Here is a 17,238-nt window from a genome sequence, read left to right as displayed (position 1 = left end):
AGGAGAAAAAAAATTATGTTTAATTTAAAAGATATAATAAAAATTACACACAAATATGAGAACAGTATAAATTATCGTACTTTCTTATTTTATGATTTTTTTTTGTAAATTATTATTTTTTATAAATATTTACAATTTAATTTAATTTCAATTTTAAACTTCTAAATTATATTATATTTTTATATAAATAAAATTAAAATTTTATAATATTATCTTAATAAAAAATGAAAAAACAAACAAAAAAGAGTAGAACAATAAAACCTCTAAAATAAGCTTCAAGTTAAAAAAAATGGAGCATTTTTTAGTTTGTAAGCTAGCGATGTGTTTGGTGGATAAGCTCCCGCAAAACAAACTACACCAAATAGGCCAACATGCTAAAGTTTTTACAAAAACGTCTAAAACAATGAGTCTCATCAAATATAAAAGGTAACTCATTGACAAAACATCATATAAGCTATCTCATCTCTAACATATTTTGATCAAACTTCCATGCACTAAGTTCCCCCTCCCCTGTGCCAATTCTATATGTTGTCTACCTAGCCATCTAGGGGCTTTCTTGTACATGCATCTAAGAGTGCGTTTGGATTGTGGGATTTGGTGAAGGGAGAGAAGAAAAATTGAGTTTTCTTCTAATTCTCTTGTTTGGATAATTTAGAAAAAAAACTAAGGGAAGGAATTTGAAGAGACTTGGGGGAAGATTTTGTTAAATTTTTGCCAAAGTACTTCCTCAAAAAATGGGGTCATTTGGAGGGTAGAAATGACTAATTAAGTTATTTATAAGTAAAATATCTATTTTACCCTTATACATAAAACTTTAACTTAAAAGGTAAGGATAAATTAGTAAAACTAAATCAATTTTCTTTCCTTTATTTTTATCTATCCAAACACGAGAGATGAAAAAAGTATAATATCTACCCTTCGCGATATCGAAGGAATCGAAATCCAACTATTGTCGAAGGAGTTCGCTTAGGATTCGTGCAGCACGAGTTGAAGAAGAGAGAACTTCGCGAAGTTTTGGTTGTAACGAGTGTTAGAGCCTTACCCTAATTGTAAGGGTATTAATGTCAGGACATATAAAGTCAAGGATATTTTAGAAATGTGCATATAAAATGGTCTCAGAATTAGGGTTGTTAAAAAAACCGTCAAAACCGAAACCAAACCGAGTGGTCGGTTTTTTTTTAAAAAAAAACATATTTCTCCACTAAAAATTGAATCGAACCGAAAAACCGACCAAAACCGACAAAACAAACCTTTTGGTTTGTTAAATTTATATCAAAAAACTGACCGAAATCGACCGTTAACACCGCTACTCATAATGGTTCAACTTTGAATAATTTTGAAATGGTATTGAAATCGTCATAAAATTGTTTGGAAATACGCACCCAAAAATTATTATTTGGTACACCATCTCCATATATGCTAGCTAGTATACCATGGTGCAAAACGGTGCATCATATTGAGACCACCATATATGCGGATAATGTTTGAGACTCTCAAAAAGTGACCTTAAAAGACCCTCATTTAATGTGAAGAATTGGATGTGAAGTGGACTCTACATGTATATTATAAATCAATAACTATTTTAATCTCATATAAATTTTAAGATTTTTAAGGGTGCCTAGCATTTCCCCATATATGCATGCTACTATTTGTGGTGGTGCAAAATGGGGCACCAACGGGCTCTCCATCTTAATCAGTTAATTGGAGAAAAACAGATCACTACAATTTCACACAAAAACACGCGCGCGCACACAAAAACCAGAGACGAGAGAACAAACAACAGAGGCATAGCCACAGCGTAGTGTTGAAACCTCTTCGTCTTTACTCATATAGGTATATCAAACCCTAATTCCCCAATTTAAACACCATTTAATCTGATCCGAAACCGCTCTCTGTCGCTCCAAATACAATTTCTGCAGATCTTCATATACTTCAATTGAGGGAGGGAGATATATAGGAATTTCGATTATTTGAGATCCAGATATCAGTGTGTTGGATTGATAAGGAGTTATTGAGGGCGCTTGCTGCGAATTATGGCGTGTATAAAGGGGATAAACAGATCGGCGTCAGTGGCCATGGCGCCGGACACACAGTACATGGCGGCTGGGACCATGGCTGGGGCTGTGGATCTTTCTTTCAGCTCGTCCTCGAACCTCGAGATCTTTAAGCTTGATTTCCAGTCAGACGATCGTGACCTCCCCGTTGTTGGTGAAGTACCCAGCTCCGAGCGCTTCAACCGTCTCTCTTGGGGAAAGAATGGATCCGGCTCTGATAGTTTTGCCCTCGGTCTCATTGCTGGCGGTCTTGTCGATGGCAGCATTGACCTATGGAACCCTCTGTCTCTGATCCGGTATATGGGTTCGATTTTATTTTTATTCACTCTCTTTGATTTAAGGTCAATCTAATTGATCTAAATAAGTTGAATTACTTGTGGAATGTTGTCTTCGTTCGAAAATTTCTAGGATGAAAATGCTAAAAAACGAAATTTTAGTGGAATTCTATTGTTTTCTGTATGTTGTAGGGCAATCCCGATTTCCGTTATTAGTTTATTTGAATTGGTTTCCTGTTCATATTTGATAAATTTTGCACATTGATAATTGCTATGGAGTGTTCTATGAAATTTGATGTTACTGAAATTTTGAGTTTGCAAAATTGAAAATGTGGTTGATAATTTTTTTTTTGAGTTTTCTTTGTTAATGGGGCCTAAACTATGAGCTCATTCATCTTAGTTAGACGATGGATTCAAATATATTTTTTTCCCTGGTTTTATGATCATTCAGTTCGTGATATTCAATTTGAGTTTATGATTGATTGGCTGGAATTTTTCCTTGACATGATTTGATTATATATCATAGAACTACATATCTCACACAAAAAAAAGTTGGGTTGAGTAGGTGCAGGGAAAATAACTTTGAACTATTTGAAATTCTCAAGTTAACAAATGGATACGAATTGGGTGCTGGGAGTTTGAATTGGATTTGATTTGTTTTAGGATGACTGATTAGACTTTTGGTGAGAAAACTGTTGTGAACTTATGAGCTCTCTCCATAGTGCATGAATCAATCATGCATAATTTTGATGGAATGGAATTAATTCTCTAATGATCTCTAAGTGGACAATTCCCCCTAAAAATATGCTCTCTTAAAATGGACATGCTTAAGTAGGAAGTTTACAAATCGATATGAATTGGATGCTGGGAGTTTGAACTGGATTTGATTTGTTTTAGGATGATTGATTAGACCGAGTTTACGTCGAGAGAACTCTTGCCATATGTGAACTTATGAGCTCTGTCCAGAGTGCTTAAATGAAGCATGTATAATTTTTTGATGGAATGGAGTAAAAAACTTATAATGATCTATATATGGAAGCATTTTTAAAAAAAATGATCTCTACATGGACATGCTTATGTAGCAAGTGTACCAAATACCAAAAATCTGATGGTTCTTTGGCTGTCTCCTAATTATATTTTTTCTTGTCTTTAATAATGACATATGTGCTACTTTCGATATACTTATAGATAATGAAATACGCTCTATTCTGCAGACAACAGTACTTGGTGTCAATTTACTGTCTTTTTATTAAAGTTAGATTCTGTTAGTAGTAGCTCAGAAATTGCCAATTAAAAGAGACACAAGAACACAAGTACTGTTTTTTGTACCCTGGGAAAGATGTCAAGTGAGCTTCATGCAAATGCCAACGCTGAAGCCAAGCTTCAATACGGTTGAAGGATTTTTTGTTGACAAAAGATACAGTTATCATTCTTTTATTTTATTTGTCCAATGCATACTTGATCCCAGTAAGAAAAGATATGAGAAAGGTTCCTCTCCTTAGCACTAATGACTGGTGATTGGCGTCTTCAGATTTTTCCTTTGTTTGATTTCCAACTTTCCCAAAGTTTGGTCATCATTTAGGTTTCCTAGAACAAATATGAAAGTCAGTATATGTTTGGGGTGTATGGAGGGACACTACTGTGGGCTAGAGTGATGTTGTTTTTGGGTCATCGATTTGATAATATCAGATTGGTGAAGAAGAATAGAATTAGAGCTAACAAGGATATTTGCTTGTATAAGTTGGGAACATAGGATGTCTTCACAGACTTGGCCAAATATACTAACCAAGGGTGTTGTGCTCTCCGACTGTAAAAATAAATGCTGAGTGCTTATAGGCGTTTTACACTCTTGCACTGAATTTTTCTTAGGATGATTATGTTTTCTGTGCTGCTGAATGGATTTTAATGGGGTTTCAGAAATTTTCCATGCTGTATTTTGAGTAATTTATTCTAAAAGTCCATGTGGCTTTTGCCAATTTGGTTGTAGTGATGGAGGATGAAAAGGGAGGCGAATTGGGATTGTACATCAGTAGTCAATTGGATGCATTGGCTTGTCTGAATGTCCTTTAGTAACCTAATTTTCTATATCAGATTTTGTTGTTTCCTGTCATAGTGTCTGCTATTTCATTATTAGCTCTTTTGGATAGTTTTGATCTGTAATTCTTTGATTATGTGATTCGGCTACTTAATTTGATGCTATAAGCTATAATATCCTTGTTTATACTAAACATTTGGTTTAGGCTTTTAAGAGAGTTTTATGCCTCTAGCATCGTTTCCTTTTGTGTTTAATGACAAATTGATAGGTAATCTTTTGAAAGGTAAAAAAAAATAGAAATTTCATGAGCAATATGGTACTAAAGTCTTAATCAGACTGGTAGGTATTGTTGGATTTTGAGGATTTAAACACAGGTTAATCCACAGCTTGTTGCCTATTTGCATAGTTTCCTTATTGTCATTATTTGGTGGAGCAGCAACAAGTACTTCTTTGTGTGATTTGGATTTCTTTTTCCAGCTCTGATGCAAGTGAAAGTGCTCTTGTCGGACATCTTTCAAGGCATAGAGGGCCTGTAAGTTTCCGCAATCAAATATCATCGTTACCGCTGGCCTTTTTACATAGTAGACATTGATTAAGTGCCTGTCCTGCTTACTTATCTTCCATGTGACCTAGGTTCGTGGTCTTGAGTTCAATGCCCTCTCTCCTAACTTGCTTGCTTCTGGTGCTGATGATGGTGAAATATGCATATGGGATTTAGCTAGACCTGCGGAGCCTTCTCATTTCCCACCTCTCAGGGTATGGAGCTGTTGACATAGTGATATCTTTTATAGTCCTGCTATCTAATTCCAGATCATATTTTGATGTTTTACTCTTCAAGATTTCTCTGGTTCGGTACTTGATACCTTTTTTTGTCTTGTAAATTAGTTCCTAACTATATTTTGGAGTCTTACTTAGTGGAGGTGTGGCCCAGTGGTAGAGTTGCAGTGGTGCAACCGGGAGGTCACATGTTAAATTCATGGAAACAATCTCTCCACATATTATGTGGGGGTAAAATTTGCGTACATCTTGCCTATCCCCGATTCTGCCCATTATGGGAGCCTTGTGCATGAGAGTTGTTTACCTTACTTTGTCTCAAGGTGTCTATGATTTGGGATTCACTTTTGTTGAACTTTTGGGTTGTCAATGTCTTGTTCTAGTTTTCTTTGCTTTGTGCTTTGTTCTTGGTTGTTGTTTTTGTTTTGTGGAGGGGGGGGGGGGGTTGAATCTATTTCTTTACCCTCTTAAGTCACATGATGGTTTGCCCTTGTTACTGGCAAATCCGCTGGGCCATCTGATACTATTTTTGAGTACTAATTGCAGGGTAGCGGTTCTGCTGCACAAGGTGAAATATCATTTCTTTCTTGGAACAGCAAGGTTCAGCATATATTGGCATCCACTTCATATAATGGAACAAATGGTGAGGAAGAAATTGGACTTTGACTTACCATACAATCTGCAGCTATTTTTTTATTATTTATTTTGCTTAAGTTGGATGTTGTTTGTTTTATTTATTTGCAGTGGTTTGGGATCTAAAGAAGCAAAAACCAGTGATAAGGCAAGCTCTTTTCATTTCTTTTTTTGAATGTGAATATAAATGAATGTGACTTACCGATTCTCCCCATTTTTGCGGAGAGGGCATGCATTTATGATAAGGCCCCTTTCTTCTCAAGTTAAAAATTGTGAAAATTCTCTCCCATATGCTTCTGTAGAAAGAATGACTTTGATCAAAACAGTTTGTTTCCATGGAGTGTTCTAAGGGAACTCCTCGTTTTGTCCTAACCTCACGTTATTAAGTGGAACAAGATCGTTGTTCTTGATGTGCAGATTTTCCTCCTTTCATCCTGTTCCAGTTTAGATGATCCTTCTTTAGAACCCTTGGTATGTGATTGTAGATGGTGTCCATGGAATTGGTGAACGCCTCCATTTCCCTATCCATAGTTTCCCTATACAAGTTATTGTTCCTACTTCCAACTAAAAGCTTAATCCTTCATTAGAACAATAAGCTCCCTGTTCTTATTGTGCGGCCTTTTTTTGGATTGTTCAATGTTACATTTGCCTTGTCCTAAATCCTAACTGTAAGCTGACATGGACTGTGCCAATTGACAGTTTTGCAGATCCTGAGAGAAGACGGTGCTCGGTTTTACAGTGGAATCCTGATGTTGCCACTCAGCTTGTTGTTGCATCAGATGAAGATGCTTCTCCTGCCTTGAGGGTAATTATTTTGCAGATATGATAGTATGCTTAAATATTGAAATCTGATTTCTCATACTGTTGAATGCACGCAGCTTTGGGATATGCGGAACATAATTACACCTGTGAAAGAGTGGGTGGGGCACACCAGAGGTATTGAGCAGGATGATCCTTCCTTTCAAGTTTGTATTTGCTTTCTAGTTTTCCTGTTTATGGTTGTACTTATTATGCATTGTCATTTGAGTGAAGTATATCTAATGCCTTCTCCCTTTCTGTCAAATTCTCTCAAATTATGGTAGAAGAATTTATGTGATGAGACTACACTCTGATGAAGAATTTATGACATCTGTGTGTGTTTATACACATATATTGATTTTTTTATGCATGTTGATGATAACAGTTTGTTTCGATCTGAAATTTATAGGCTCTTTAAAGAGTCAATCCCTCTAAAATTGTTCCTTTTTTCTTGAATTTGGAAAACTATATTAGGTCCAAATCTGAAATCTAAAGTTGTCATGGTCGAATGACTTCACCAATATTACATTATGTAATTTTGACGGCTTTGGTTTATTTATGTTTTAAAGTTGCATATATACTCTATTTCCTCTTTCAAAAAAATATATTCTATATTTAAAGATATTGCTCTCCAACGCAATATTTATTCTGAAATTGTTCTTGCTTACATGCTCGTGTGTTGAATATTTTTTCATCAGAAGTTTCCCTTTTATACATTTTATACACTGTTATGCATAGCTTGAAGTTTCTGCGAGAGATTTATTTGAGCGGAAAATAAATGAACTTCACTGAATGGTACCAAGGGTTGGCGTGCGCATGTACTTCGAATTAAGGGAAATATAAAATTTGATTGTATGCCCTTTTGCTTAGGACTTTGATCCCTAAGCAAGAGGGGAATTGATAATGTCTTTGAAACTAAGATACTTTTATGGTCTTAAAAGTTATTATTGTAACGGGATATGCTCATAGTGATGTTGACTTATTATTATTGACTCCATGTCTTATATCAGGTGTAATTGCTATGGCATGGTGTCCCAATGACAGCTCGTATTTACTAACTTGTGCCAAGGATAATCGAACTATTTGCTGGGACACAGTTACTGGAGAGGTAGGACAATGTCTGATTGTGTTTATGCTTTCTGTTTCCATGTTTTTTGTGTTCAGATTTTTTTGTTTTGTTTATTTCTTTTCCTTGTTCTGATTGCTTGCTTGCTTACAGCTCTTTCTTTTAATATCGCTAGTCTGTTTCAAATTTTGGGCGCAGATTGTCTGTGAATTGCCAGCTGGCACTAACTGGAACTTTGATGTACACTGGTACCCAAAGCTACCTGGAGTCATATCAGCTTCTTCATTTGATGGGAAAATTGGGATTTTTAACATTGAGGTATGTGCTTGTTTATCAATATACATCACTTGAGGAATTTGTTTTGTTTAGGTGATGGAAATGCTACTACAGGTGATTAAATGTTGGGCGTCATGTTAGTTTGTTATATAGTTTGTTTTGGCTGAAACATTACACACTGTTGATAAGCCCTTTTACCAGCACTTTAGGTGCTATGTATCATGCATATGATGATAGATTTGTATTGCAATTGCTAATGTGCTATTCAGACACACTCGTCATATGTCAGATAAATTAAGGAAAGGAAATTGTATCAGATAATTAAAAAATTAAAGAAAACATATCAGATAAAGATGCACAAAATTAGGGGAAAAAAAGAAAATGGATAAGATAATAGAGAAGTTAGACTTTTGATCACTAACTGAACATATACCTCACTTATTTATTCTTCTTATAATTAGTCAATTTATTATTTATTTTCTTTTTTTGGGGCCTTGCTTCTCTCGGGTGTGCGCCTAAGTGCCTCAAGGCTATTGGAGGGCTTTGCGCCTTGTGCATTTAACAGCACTGTTTTTCATATAAAAAAGATGTGTGCATGGATTCACACTTATAGTATTTAATATTTTAAAAAAAAATTATCTCTGGAGAAGGATTTTAGAGTGTTTTTCAAATATATTGGGAGTAACTCTTTCTTATGTTCTCCTGTCATGGACTTCATTGTCTTGCTTTTTCAGGGTTGCAGTCGATATGGGGCAGGAGAAAGTGATTTTGGTGCAGGTAATGTGCTTAGTTAATGGATATATGCAGTTTTATAGTCCTAGGATGGAAGGTTCTCCTGATAGGCTTTATTTGCATTGGATTTAACTGGTTAAGTTTTATATTATGATTTTTCTGCTAAAGTTTTTGATGGTTTGCATCTTACTACTGCTCTTATGAATTTATGGTTTTTTTATCAAGCCATTATACTACAATTGAATTTGGGTCCAATCAACTAGTATCAAGCCTTTTTAACTCAAAAGGAGTGGTAAATTAGTTGCAAAACAATCCTATCAAATCTTTGTAATTGAAATTCAAATTATTTCTTTTTGATCATTACACAGTTTTGACTGTTATGCTTTTCCCTTGAAGAATATCTTGTGTGAATGCCGTGTGTGTGTTGATGGTACATGAGTGTATAATCAGAAATTATTGACATATGCTATTTTGGAAATGAGTGTATAATCAGAAATTAGAGATAAACGATATTGCATATGTTGCATTGCATGGGAACTTTGGGGATTGAATCATTCATGAAAAATAATTTTTTTTTTGTTCTGTCTTAACATTCTTCTAGTGCCTTGCCGTTTATGTACTGTATTGCTCATATCACTGGCAAGATTTAGTTTTTGATTGCTTGTCTTACACGTTCCCCTTTTATGCAGTATCACTGAGAGCTCCGAGATGGTATAAACGTCCTGTAGGAGCATCTTTTGCCTTTGGAGGAAAGCTTGTCTCGTTTTGCCCTCGGCTTCCTGCTGGAAATGGTTCAGATGTATGTATGATTCATTTTTAGATGTATCAGTTTCTTCAAATTTATAATTATCCCTCTTTTGCCCCAGTAATTGTTCTTAGTATTTGCCTCTCTCAGGTTTTCGTGCATAGCATAGTTATGGAAGACAGTTGGGTGAGCCGCTCATCTGAATTTGAAGCCGCAATACAAAATGGGGAGAGGTCTTCTCTTAGAGTTTTATGTGATAAAAAATCTCAAGAGTCCGAGTATGTCATCTTTTCTAAGAGCTTTTGAATTGTTTTATTTTTATTGTAATTTTAAGTTGATTGGTGAATTGCCTTTTATCAATTTATATGGATTCTGCACAGATCAGTGGAAGACCGGGAAACATGGGACTTCTTGAAGGTTATGTTTGAAGAAGATGGCACAGCAAGGACAAAACTGCTCAACCACCTTGGTTTTAGCATACCTATTGAAGAGAAAGAGACTTTACAGGATAATCTATCACAGGAGGTTAATGCCATTCAACTTGGTGATTCAGTGGAAGAAAAACCGGGACATGAGAGCAATAAAGAGGCGACCATATTTGCTGATAATGGGGAAGATTTCTTTAACAACCTTCCGAGTCCTAAAGCTGAAACACCTTTGTCAACCTCTGAGAATAACTTTGTAGTTGGGAGTTCTGTCCCAAGTGCTGAAGAAGAAACACCGTCAGAACCAGATGTTCTGGAGGAGAGTACTGACCCAACATTTGATGATGCCATTCAACATGCTTTGGTTGTGGGAGATTATAAGGGGGCAGTTGCACGGTGCATCGCTGCAAATAAAATGGCTGATGCTTTAGTTATAGCGCATATTGGTGGTGCATCTTTGTGGGAGACCACTCGTGACCAATACCTTAAGATGTGCCATTCACCATACCTAAAGGTAGCTTATTTTTTCATCTTTTGCTTCCTTTGGTCCCCCTCTTCCTGAGTGAATTCTTCTTATGAGGTTATCCACCTTTTAAATTTTATTCAAAGATACTGATTAATGTAGTTATGAGGGATACATTTTTCTTCTAATTCTGACTCATTGAATGTTAGTTATGTAGATTTTTTCATTACATAGGGTATTTACTCTTCCAGGTTGTTGCTGCAATAAAGAACAATGATCTCATGAGCCTTGTAAACACCAGGCCCCTGAAATTCTGGAAAGAAACGCTTGCGCTACTTTGTTCAGTAAGTTTCAGAACTTCGAAGAAGAAAGTATTATGATGTGAGCTATTAGCATGAACACTGCCATATAGAGATGGTGCTCATAATTTTTGTTTGTAAAGAGATCCATTTGAACTCTCCTTTAGTCAAATTTGTGAAAGACTGCTTCTATAAAAATGCTTCATTTTCTACTTCTATGTTTAAATTTTTTATTATAATAAATAATTATACCTTTTTTGACACAATATAAAAAATAGTAATCATCCAACTAGAATCACAGAAATATATATTGCTCTGCTTGATTTCATTCCCTGCCCTGCTTCAGTCAATTGCATAAGAAGCTGGAGAATTTCTTCCATTTTATGAAATTAAGCTGTATTTCTATGAAAAAGTATAAAGTATCGGTCTTCCTGCATTTGAGACTTATTACATATTTATGTCTCTTTAACATGGAATCATGGATTTAGCATGAACACTGTGATAACTAGACGATAACTCGCGCAATTTATGTGAAGCATTTAAACGAATAAATTCACGAGCATGAACACTACTAGACGATAACTTGCACAATTTGTGAGAAGCATTTAAACGAATAAATACGCGATTCTTTATGAGGGATGAATGGTTTCTCTTCTTTTTCTTGAAATATATACAGTATTAATTTTGTAGTTATTTTTTAATGTTCCTCGTGGTAAAATAAGGAACGATGTCTCTTGAACATGGATTTAGCATGGACACTATGATAATGATCAAACAAGCTATTGCTTGTAATCTTGAAAAATATTGTAAAAGCATATATATTTTATCACCTGGAGGTTTACAATATTGATTTAGAAGTCGATGCATCTAATTTCTTTTGTTTTGGATGATAACTAGTTTGCTCAGGGAGAGGAATGGACTGTGCTTTGCGACACTCTTGCTTCAAAACTAATGGCTGTGGGCAACACCCTAGCAGCTACTCTCTGTTACATTTGTGCTGGAAATATTGATAAAACAGTGGAAATCTGGTCAAGAAGCCTGACTACTGAGCAGGAGGGAAAATCCAATGTCGACCTTCTTCAGGTAAGTCTGCAACTCTTAGAAATATGTGTAATTTCTTCTTGCTAGGAGCTTGATATGTGTCACTCATTTTGCCAGGATTTGATGGAAAAGACCATTGTCCTTGCTTTGGCATCAGGGCAGAAGCGATTTAGTGCATCTTTGTGCAAACTTGTTGAGAAATATGCTGAAATTTTAGCAAGCCAGGGGCATTTAACGACAGCAATGGAGTACTTGAAGCTTTTGGGTTCTGATGAATTGTCACCTGAGCTTGTGATCTTAAGAGATCATATTGCTCTTTCTGCTGAACCTCGTAAGTATTTTGAATATAATTCTCAAAGTTACAAGATTTGGTGGTTTAATTAGTAAACTGTTAATTATGTAGTGTTGCTCTTTCCTTTCCTTTTTATTTATTATCACCATCACCATCAATATAAATATTATTATTGTTGTTTTTGGCTGTAGTACTTGTTTATTGCTGCTGTATGAATTTTATCATTATTTTTGTTCAATTGTTTCCGGCATATGGCTCAGGGGTTGGGGTAAAGTTGCAGTGGTGCAACCTAAAGGTCACAGGTTCAATTATTCTCTCCATATATTATGTGGGGGTTAAGGTCTGCATACACCATGTCTATCCCCGACCCTTCATTGCGGGAGTTTTTTTTTTTTTTTTACCCTTTTGTTCAATTTTTTGACACATACACAATTTGGGGTAAGGTTTGTATACATCCTGCTTATCCCCAACTCCACTCACTTGCGGAGCATTGCGCATGAGAGTTTTTTTATTTACCTTTTGTTCAATTGTTTGGTTCAAAAACAATGTGGAAGCACTTCAATGTCATGGGTCCTTAACGCTATAAATTTTCATGGTATCTTTTTTCCAATAACAAGAACCACAAGCACAGAACCGGTTTTATATTTAATTAGACAATTATAAATTTTTATTCAATTGGTAGCCGCAGTGCAGCATTAAAGTGATCATTGGTCCTGGATAAAATTTTCTATTGAGTTTAAATATTTTCTGAATATTTTGTGGTTCATATTTTATTGTACCTTCAGTTATGGACTTTCTGAATTCTATATACTGTGGCTTGCTTCCTCCTTTAGAACCCAAAGAGGTGAATTCTATCCATGAGACACGTCATTTATTTCTTTGTGTCCATATTATCCAACAATTTGAAAGTTGGTGGGTTCCTGTCACCTTAAGTTCTCTTTGGTATTACATGAACTGGAACTAGATTTATTCTTGCTTGGTCCCAGGTTCTTTATTATTGTTATTATTTTTTGTTGTCAGCAAAATTCACCTACTGAGGATTTCTGTTGGTTGTTGTGTCAGAGAAAGAAACTAAAGCTACGGTGTTTGAAAACTCTCAACTGCAGACTGGTTCACTATACAGTGCGGATCAATCAAATCTTGGCAGCATTGAGCCAACTCAGCACTATTATCAGGTGCTCTTTTTAGCATCTTCCTGTGATGTGTTTTATTTTAGTTACCTTTTTAATTGTTGATTTTACTGCCTTGCTGTTATGTAAACTTCTATAATTTCTATGCTTTGTTCCTTAGGAGACAGTCGCTTCTCAGTTGCAGCAGACAATTCCTGGAAGTCCATATACTGAAAATTACCAGCCAATTTATGATTCTTCATATGGAAGGGAATATGGTGCCGCTCCAACATATCAACCTGCTCCACAGCCTCAGATATTCCGTCCATCGCTGGCACCTCAGGTTCCCCAGGTATTTTTTCTTGTTGGTTTATTTTTCATGTAGTGTATCTAATTTTGTTTGCTCCCAATAAAATATGCAGAATTTTTTACTTGTCATGAAATGTTTATAATATGCCTCATTGTTATTCATTTTTATGCAGACAAATTTTGCTCCCCTTCCTGTTACCTCTCAGCCCACTGTACAGACATTCGTTCCTTCAACCCCTCAAATGCTGAGAAATGCAGAACAATACCAGCAGCCAACATTGGGTTCTCAGTTATATCCTGTACGTATCGGATTTTTCCAACTTCAGCACTAGTATTTTTGTGATTCAATACTAAATGGTACCCAGGCATGCATGTTTTAGGGGACTGTCAACCCCGCTTATCCTGTACAATCTGGACCTGGTTCACATGGTCCTGTTACATCTGAAGGCCCGGTTCCTGTCAATCAAATGCCACCAGTAGCTCCTGGACCTAGGCCTTTGGGATTTATGCCAGTGACCAATGCAGGTGTTGTTCAAAGAACTGGAATGAGTCCGGGTCAAATGCAACCCCCCAGTCCTACTCAGTCTGCCTCTGTACAGCCAGCTGTGACACCTGCAGCTCCACCACCTACAGTACAGACGGTTGATACATCAAGAGTTCCTGGTAATTACTAATTACTGAATTCATGTTGGTTTTTTCCTGTATCTCTATGTGGCTTTTCTTGATGAGACTTGTTAGTTGACTTGAATAGCATTTGGGTTGGAGCTGCCTTGGATTTTTGGTTGGAGAAAATAGGTAATGGAGTGTGACATTGATATGCACCTAATATAATGGTCTGACACTGCAAAGTGACATTAATATGTCGATTGTGAAAGATCCACTGACGAATGTCACAGCACAAATAATGAAGGATTTCGGATCTTGGTGTTGCTTTCTTCTTAGTTATTGAATTTTTTGAAGTTCATAAATTTTTTAACTGGTACACTTTACATATAGACACTGAATGTCTGGAATGTTATCCATGTTTTGATCTGTTTGTTATACTAATTTCTTGCTAACAAGTTAAGGTTCTTTATGCCTTATGGGTGGTTTTTCCAGCTCACCAAAAGCCTGTTATTAGCACACTGACAAGACTTTTCAACGAGATATCGCAAGCCCTGGGAGGTTCACGAGCAAATCCTGCTAAGAAACGTGAAATAGAAGACAATTCTAGGAAACTAGGTGCCTTGTTTGCAAAACTCAACAGTGGTGACATATCTAAAAATGCCGCTGATAAGCTTGTGCAGCTGTGCCAGGCATTGGACAACAATGATTTTGCTACAGCCTTACAAATCCAGGTATTTATTTTTCTAAAATTAAAATTTGAAGATTAGTGACATAAATCTTGTGTTTGAACAATAACGGTGTTCTGGATGCAAGGAAAACTACAAAACTTGAAATGTTCTCTGTTTCCTGCTTGTAACAGGTACTTCTTACCACCAATGAGTGGGATGAATGCAACTTCTGGCTAGCGACACTCAAGCGGATGATCAAGACAAGGCAGAATGTTAGATAAGTTTTCCAAAGTCACATACTAAAGCACATTCAGACGCATATTTTTTGCTGCCCTCTTGTGCAAGTCCTTTTTACTGCACTGATCATTCCTCTATTCAATATACACAAGAATGGTATCATAAACTTCCAAGTGCAGGATCTGGGTTCACCACTCTTTACTTCGCTCCATCAAAATCTGGACTGGCTTTCACATTAGTGCTTTTTTTTTCCAGAAGTGTTGGTGAGAATAATTTTGAAAACATTTTCTTTGCCTCCTTTTACATCTTTCTTTGTAGGGTTCGAGTAATTGAGTTTGGGTTCTTTTCAACTCATAAATGGCCCACCTTTAAGTTTTAGTTAAAAGTTGGAGCTTTTTTCAGAAAATACCCTGTCTTGACTTGAATTGATTTCTTCAATGGCCATCAGTTGTATTTCCTTTTATTTATGTTATGATTGAGCTGAATATTTAAGCAATTGAGTGCAATTTAGCTAGACATTTTTGCTTTGAATCTTTTTGCCCTCTAAATGAGTCTAAGTGGCAGTTGCCATTTGTTTTCTTCCTCTATAGTCACTTGTGAGTTTAGCTTCACCACCAAAAATCATTTAGGGGTAGTTGGTACAAAACAATGACATGAGCTAGACTTAACAGATTTTCTAAAATACAAATAAAAAACGAATGATAAGTCTTTATCAATAATTAAGTACATATCAATAAAGAAATGAATTCATTTTATTGAAAATTTTAAAACAATAGAAAATTAAAATTTTCTCAACATAATATTCACATTGCAACACTCTTTCACCTATCACTCCCAATAACATTCACATAGCTATAATATACCCCCACTTACCAATCTCTACTTACGACTTCTCACCCCCATACTCTACTCACCGATCCTCAACTATCACTTCTATTTATCTTCTTTAAAATCGTCACATTCCCCACCTACCACATTTTACTCACCAATCCCCAACTACCATTTCTATTTATTCTTCAGAATGATCTCAATTCATTGAACAATATTCATTCTACCAAGAACAAATATCTCTCATTCAATTGTCTTTCATCTGCGTTTGCTATCTTCATTTGCATCAATGAGACCCCTCGTCGAGAAATTCTATCATAACTCATCCTACGATCTTCCTCTAACGATGAGATGAAAGATATACTCCTCCTTGAAGTTGAAACATTGGGTTTGGAAATGAGCAGGGAATGGACATCATATGAACAACATGTGTACATCAATCGTTGCTCCATGCAAGGCCATGAGCGACTTTCTAATAATTATTTTGTTGAAATTCTAATGCATCCTCTTGATCGGTTTCGAAGAAGATTTCGTATATGTCAAAGTCTATTTTTGCGTATCCAGGTAGCAGTGGAAGCTCATGATCTTTATTTCCAACAAAAATAAGGATTGTAAGCTTCCATAGCTACCTGAATATGCAAAAATAGATTTCGACTCATGAAATCTTTTTTGAAATCGATGGTACGTTAAATGTTCAACAAAATAATCATTGAAAAGTCACTCATGCCCTTGCGTGGATCTGTGATCGATGTACACACATCATTCACGTGATGTTAATCTTCTGTTGATTTCCACTCTCAATATTTCAACTTCAAGGAGGATTATATCTTCTACCTCATTGTCAAATAAAGTGCTCGAGGATGAGTTAAAAATAAAATTGATGCAAATGAAGATAGCAACCAAATGACAATTGGATTATAGAGATATTTGGTCTTAGCATAATAAATATTGTTCACGGAATGAGATAATTGTAAAGAGAATAAATAGAAGTGATAGTTGGGGATTGATCAATAGAGTATGGTGGTTAAGGCTGTTCAAAAAAACTGCCCAAACAGAAATCGACAATGAACCAAACCAAAAAAATTGAAAAAACCAACAAATCGACCAATTGGTCGTTAAATTTATGTCAAAAAAAATCGCCAAAACCGATCAAAACTGACTGCAAACACCCCTAGTGGTGGTGGGAGGGTACATTGTAGCCATGTGAATGTTGTGGAAAGTGATAGGTGAAAAATATAACCATGGGAATGTTGTAGATTAGTTTAATTCATAATATTTTGTAATCAATATGTACTCAGTTGTTGATAAAGACAATCATTTGATTTTATCATAAAAGTTAATAAAGTAATAAAGAAAAAAAGAAGAAGAAGAAATCATTGTTTAATAAAATAAAGAATATGACAAATATTCTGATGCAATATTTGTTAGATAGTTAATTTATAAACCATAGAATAGTAGCATTTTGTATATATTTTAAAATTTCGTTAAAGAAAAACTGATTAATGTGCTCAGCAATATATTTATTGAGCAAACTGATGTGAAAATAAAGTGAATACAGAAACATATATATATA

At 35.5% G+C, this 17,238-nt stretch overlaps 1 protein-coding gene across 2 annotated transcripts; it reads left to right on the top strand.

Annotated features, from left to right (window-relative positions):
* Positions 1-1,679: 1,679 nt before the first annotated feature.
* LOC119992953 (protein transport protein SEC31 homolog B-like) lies at positions 1,680-15,304 on the top strand. 2 transcript variants are annotated; one of them, XM_038839839.1, is made up of 22 exons: positions 1,687-2,350; positions 4,842-4,896; positions 4,998-5,120; positions 5,685-5,781; positions 5,883-5,919; positions 6,471-6,576; positions 6,650-6,707; positions 7,580-7,677; positions 7,834-7,953; positions 8,646-8,688; positions 9,333-9,442; positions 9,539-9,666; positions 9,769-10,327; positions 10,528-10,620; positions 11,473-11,658; positions 11,734-11,947; positions 12,971-13,083; positions 13,199-13,369; positions 13,500-13,625; positions 13,707-13,989; positions 14,425-14,663; positions 14,792-15,304. In XM_038839839.1, the coding sequence occupies exons 1-22, from the start codon at positions 2,034-2,036 to the stop codon at positions 14,879-14,881; spliced, it is 3,366 nt and encodes a 1,121-aa protein (XP_038695767.1). In that variant the 5' UTR covers positions 1,687-2,033; the 3' UTR covers positions 14,882-15,304. The 2 variants fall into 2 exon arrangements, with proteins under 2 accessions (XP_038695842.1, XP_038695767.1); XM_038839914.1 differs by lacking the exons at positions 14,425-14,663; positions 14,792-15,304 and having other exon boundaries at positions 1,680-2,350; positions 13,692-13,833.
* Positions 15,305-17,238: the final 1,934 nt, after the last annotated feature.

Source organism: Tripterygium wilfordii, chromosome 1 (genome assembly GCF_013401445.1).
Source record: "Tripterygium wilfordii isolate XIE 37 chromosome 1, ASM1340144v1, whole genome shotgun sequence".
Taxonomy (NCBI): domain Eukaryota; kingdom Viridiplantae; phylum Streptophyta; class Magnoliopsida; order Celastrales; family Celastraceae; genus Tripterygium; species Tripterygium wilfordii.
Note: the sequence above shows the minus strand (reverse complement) of the source record. Positions and strands in the feature narration are given on the sequence as shown.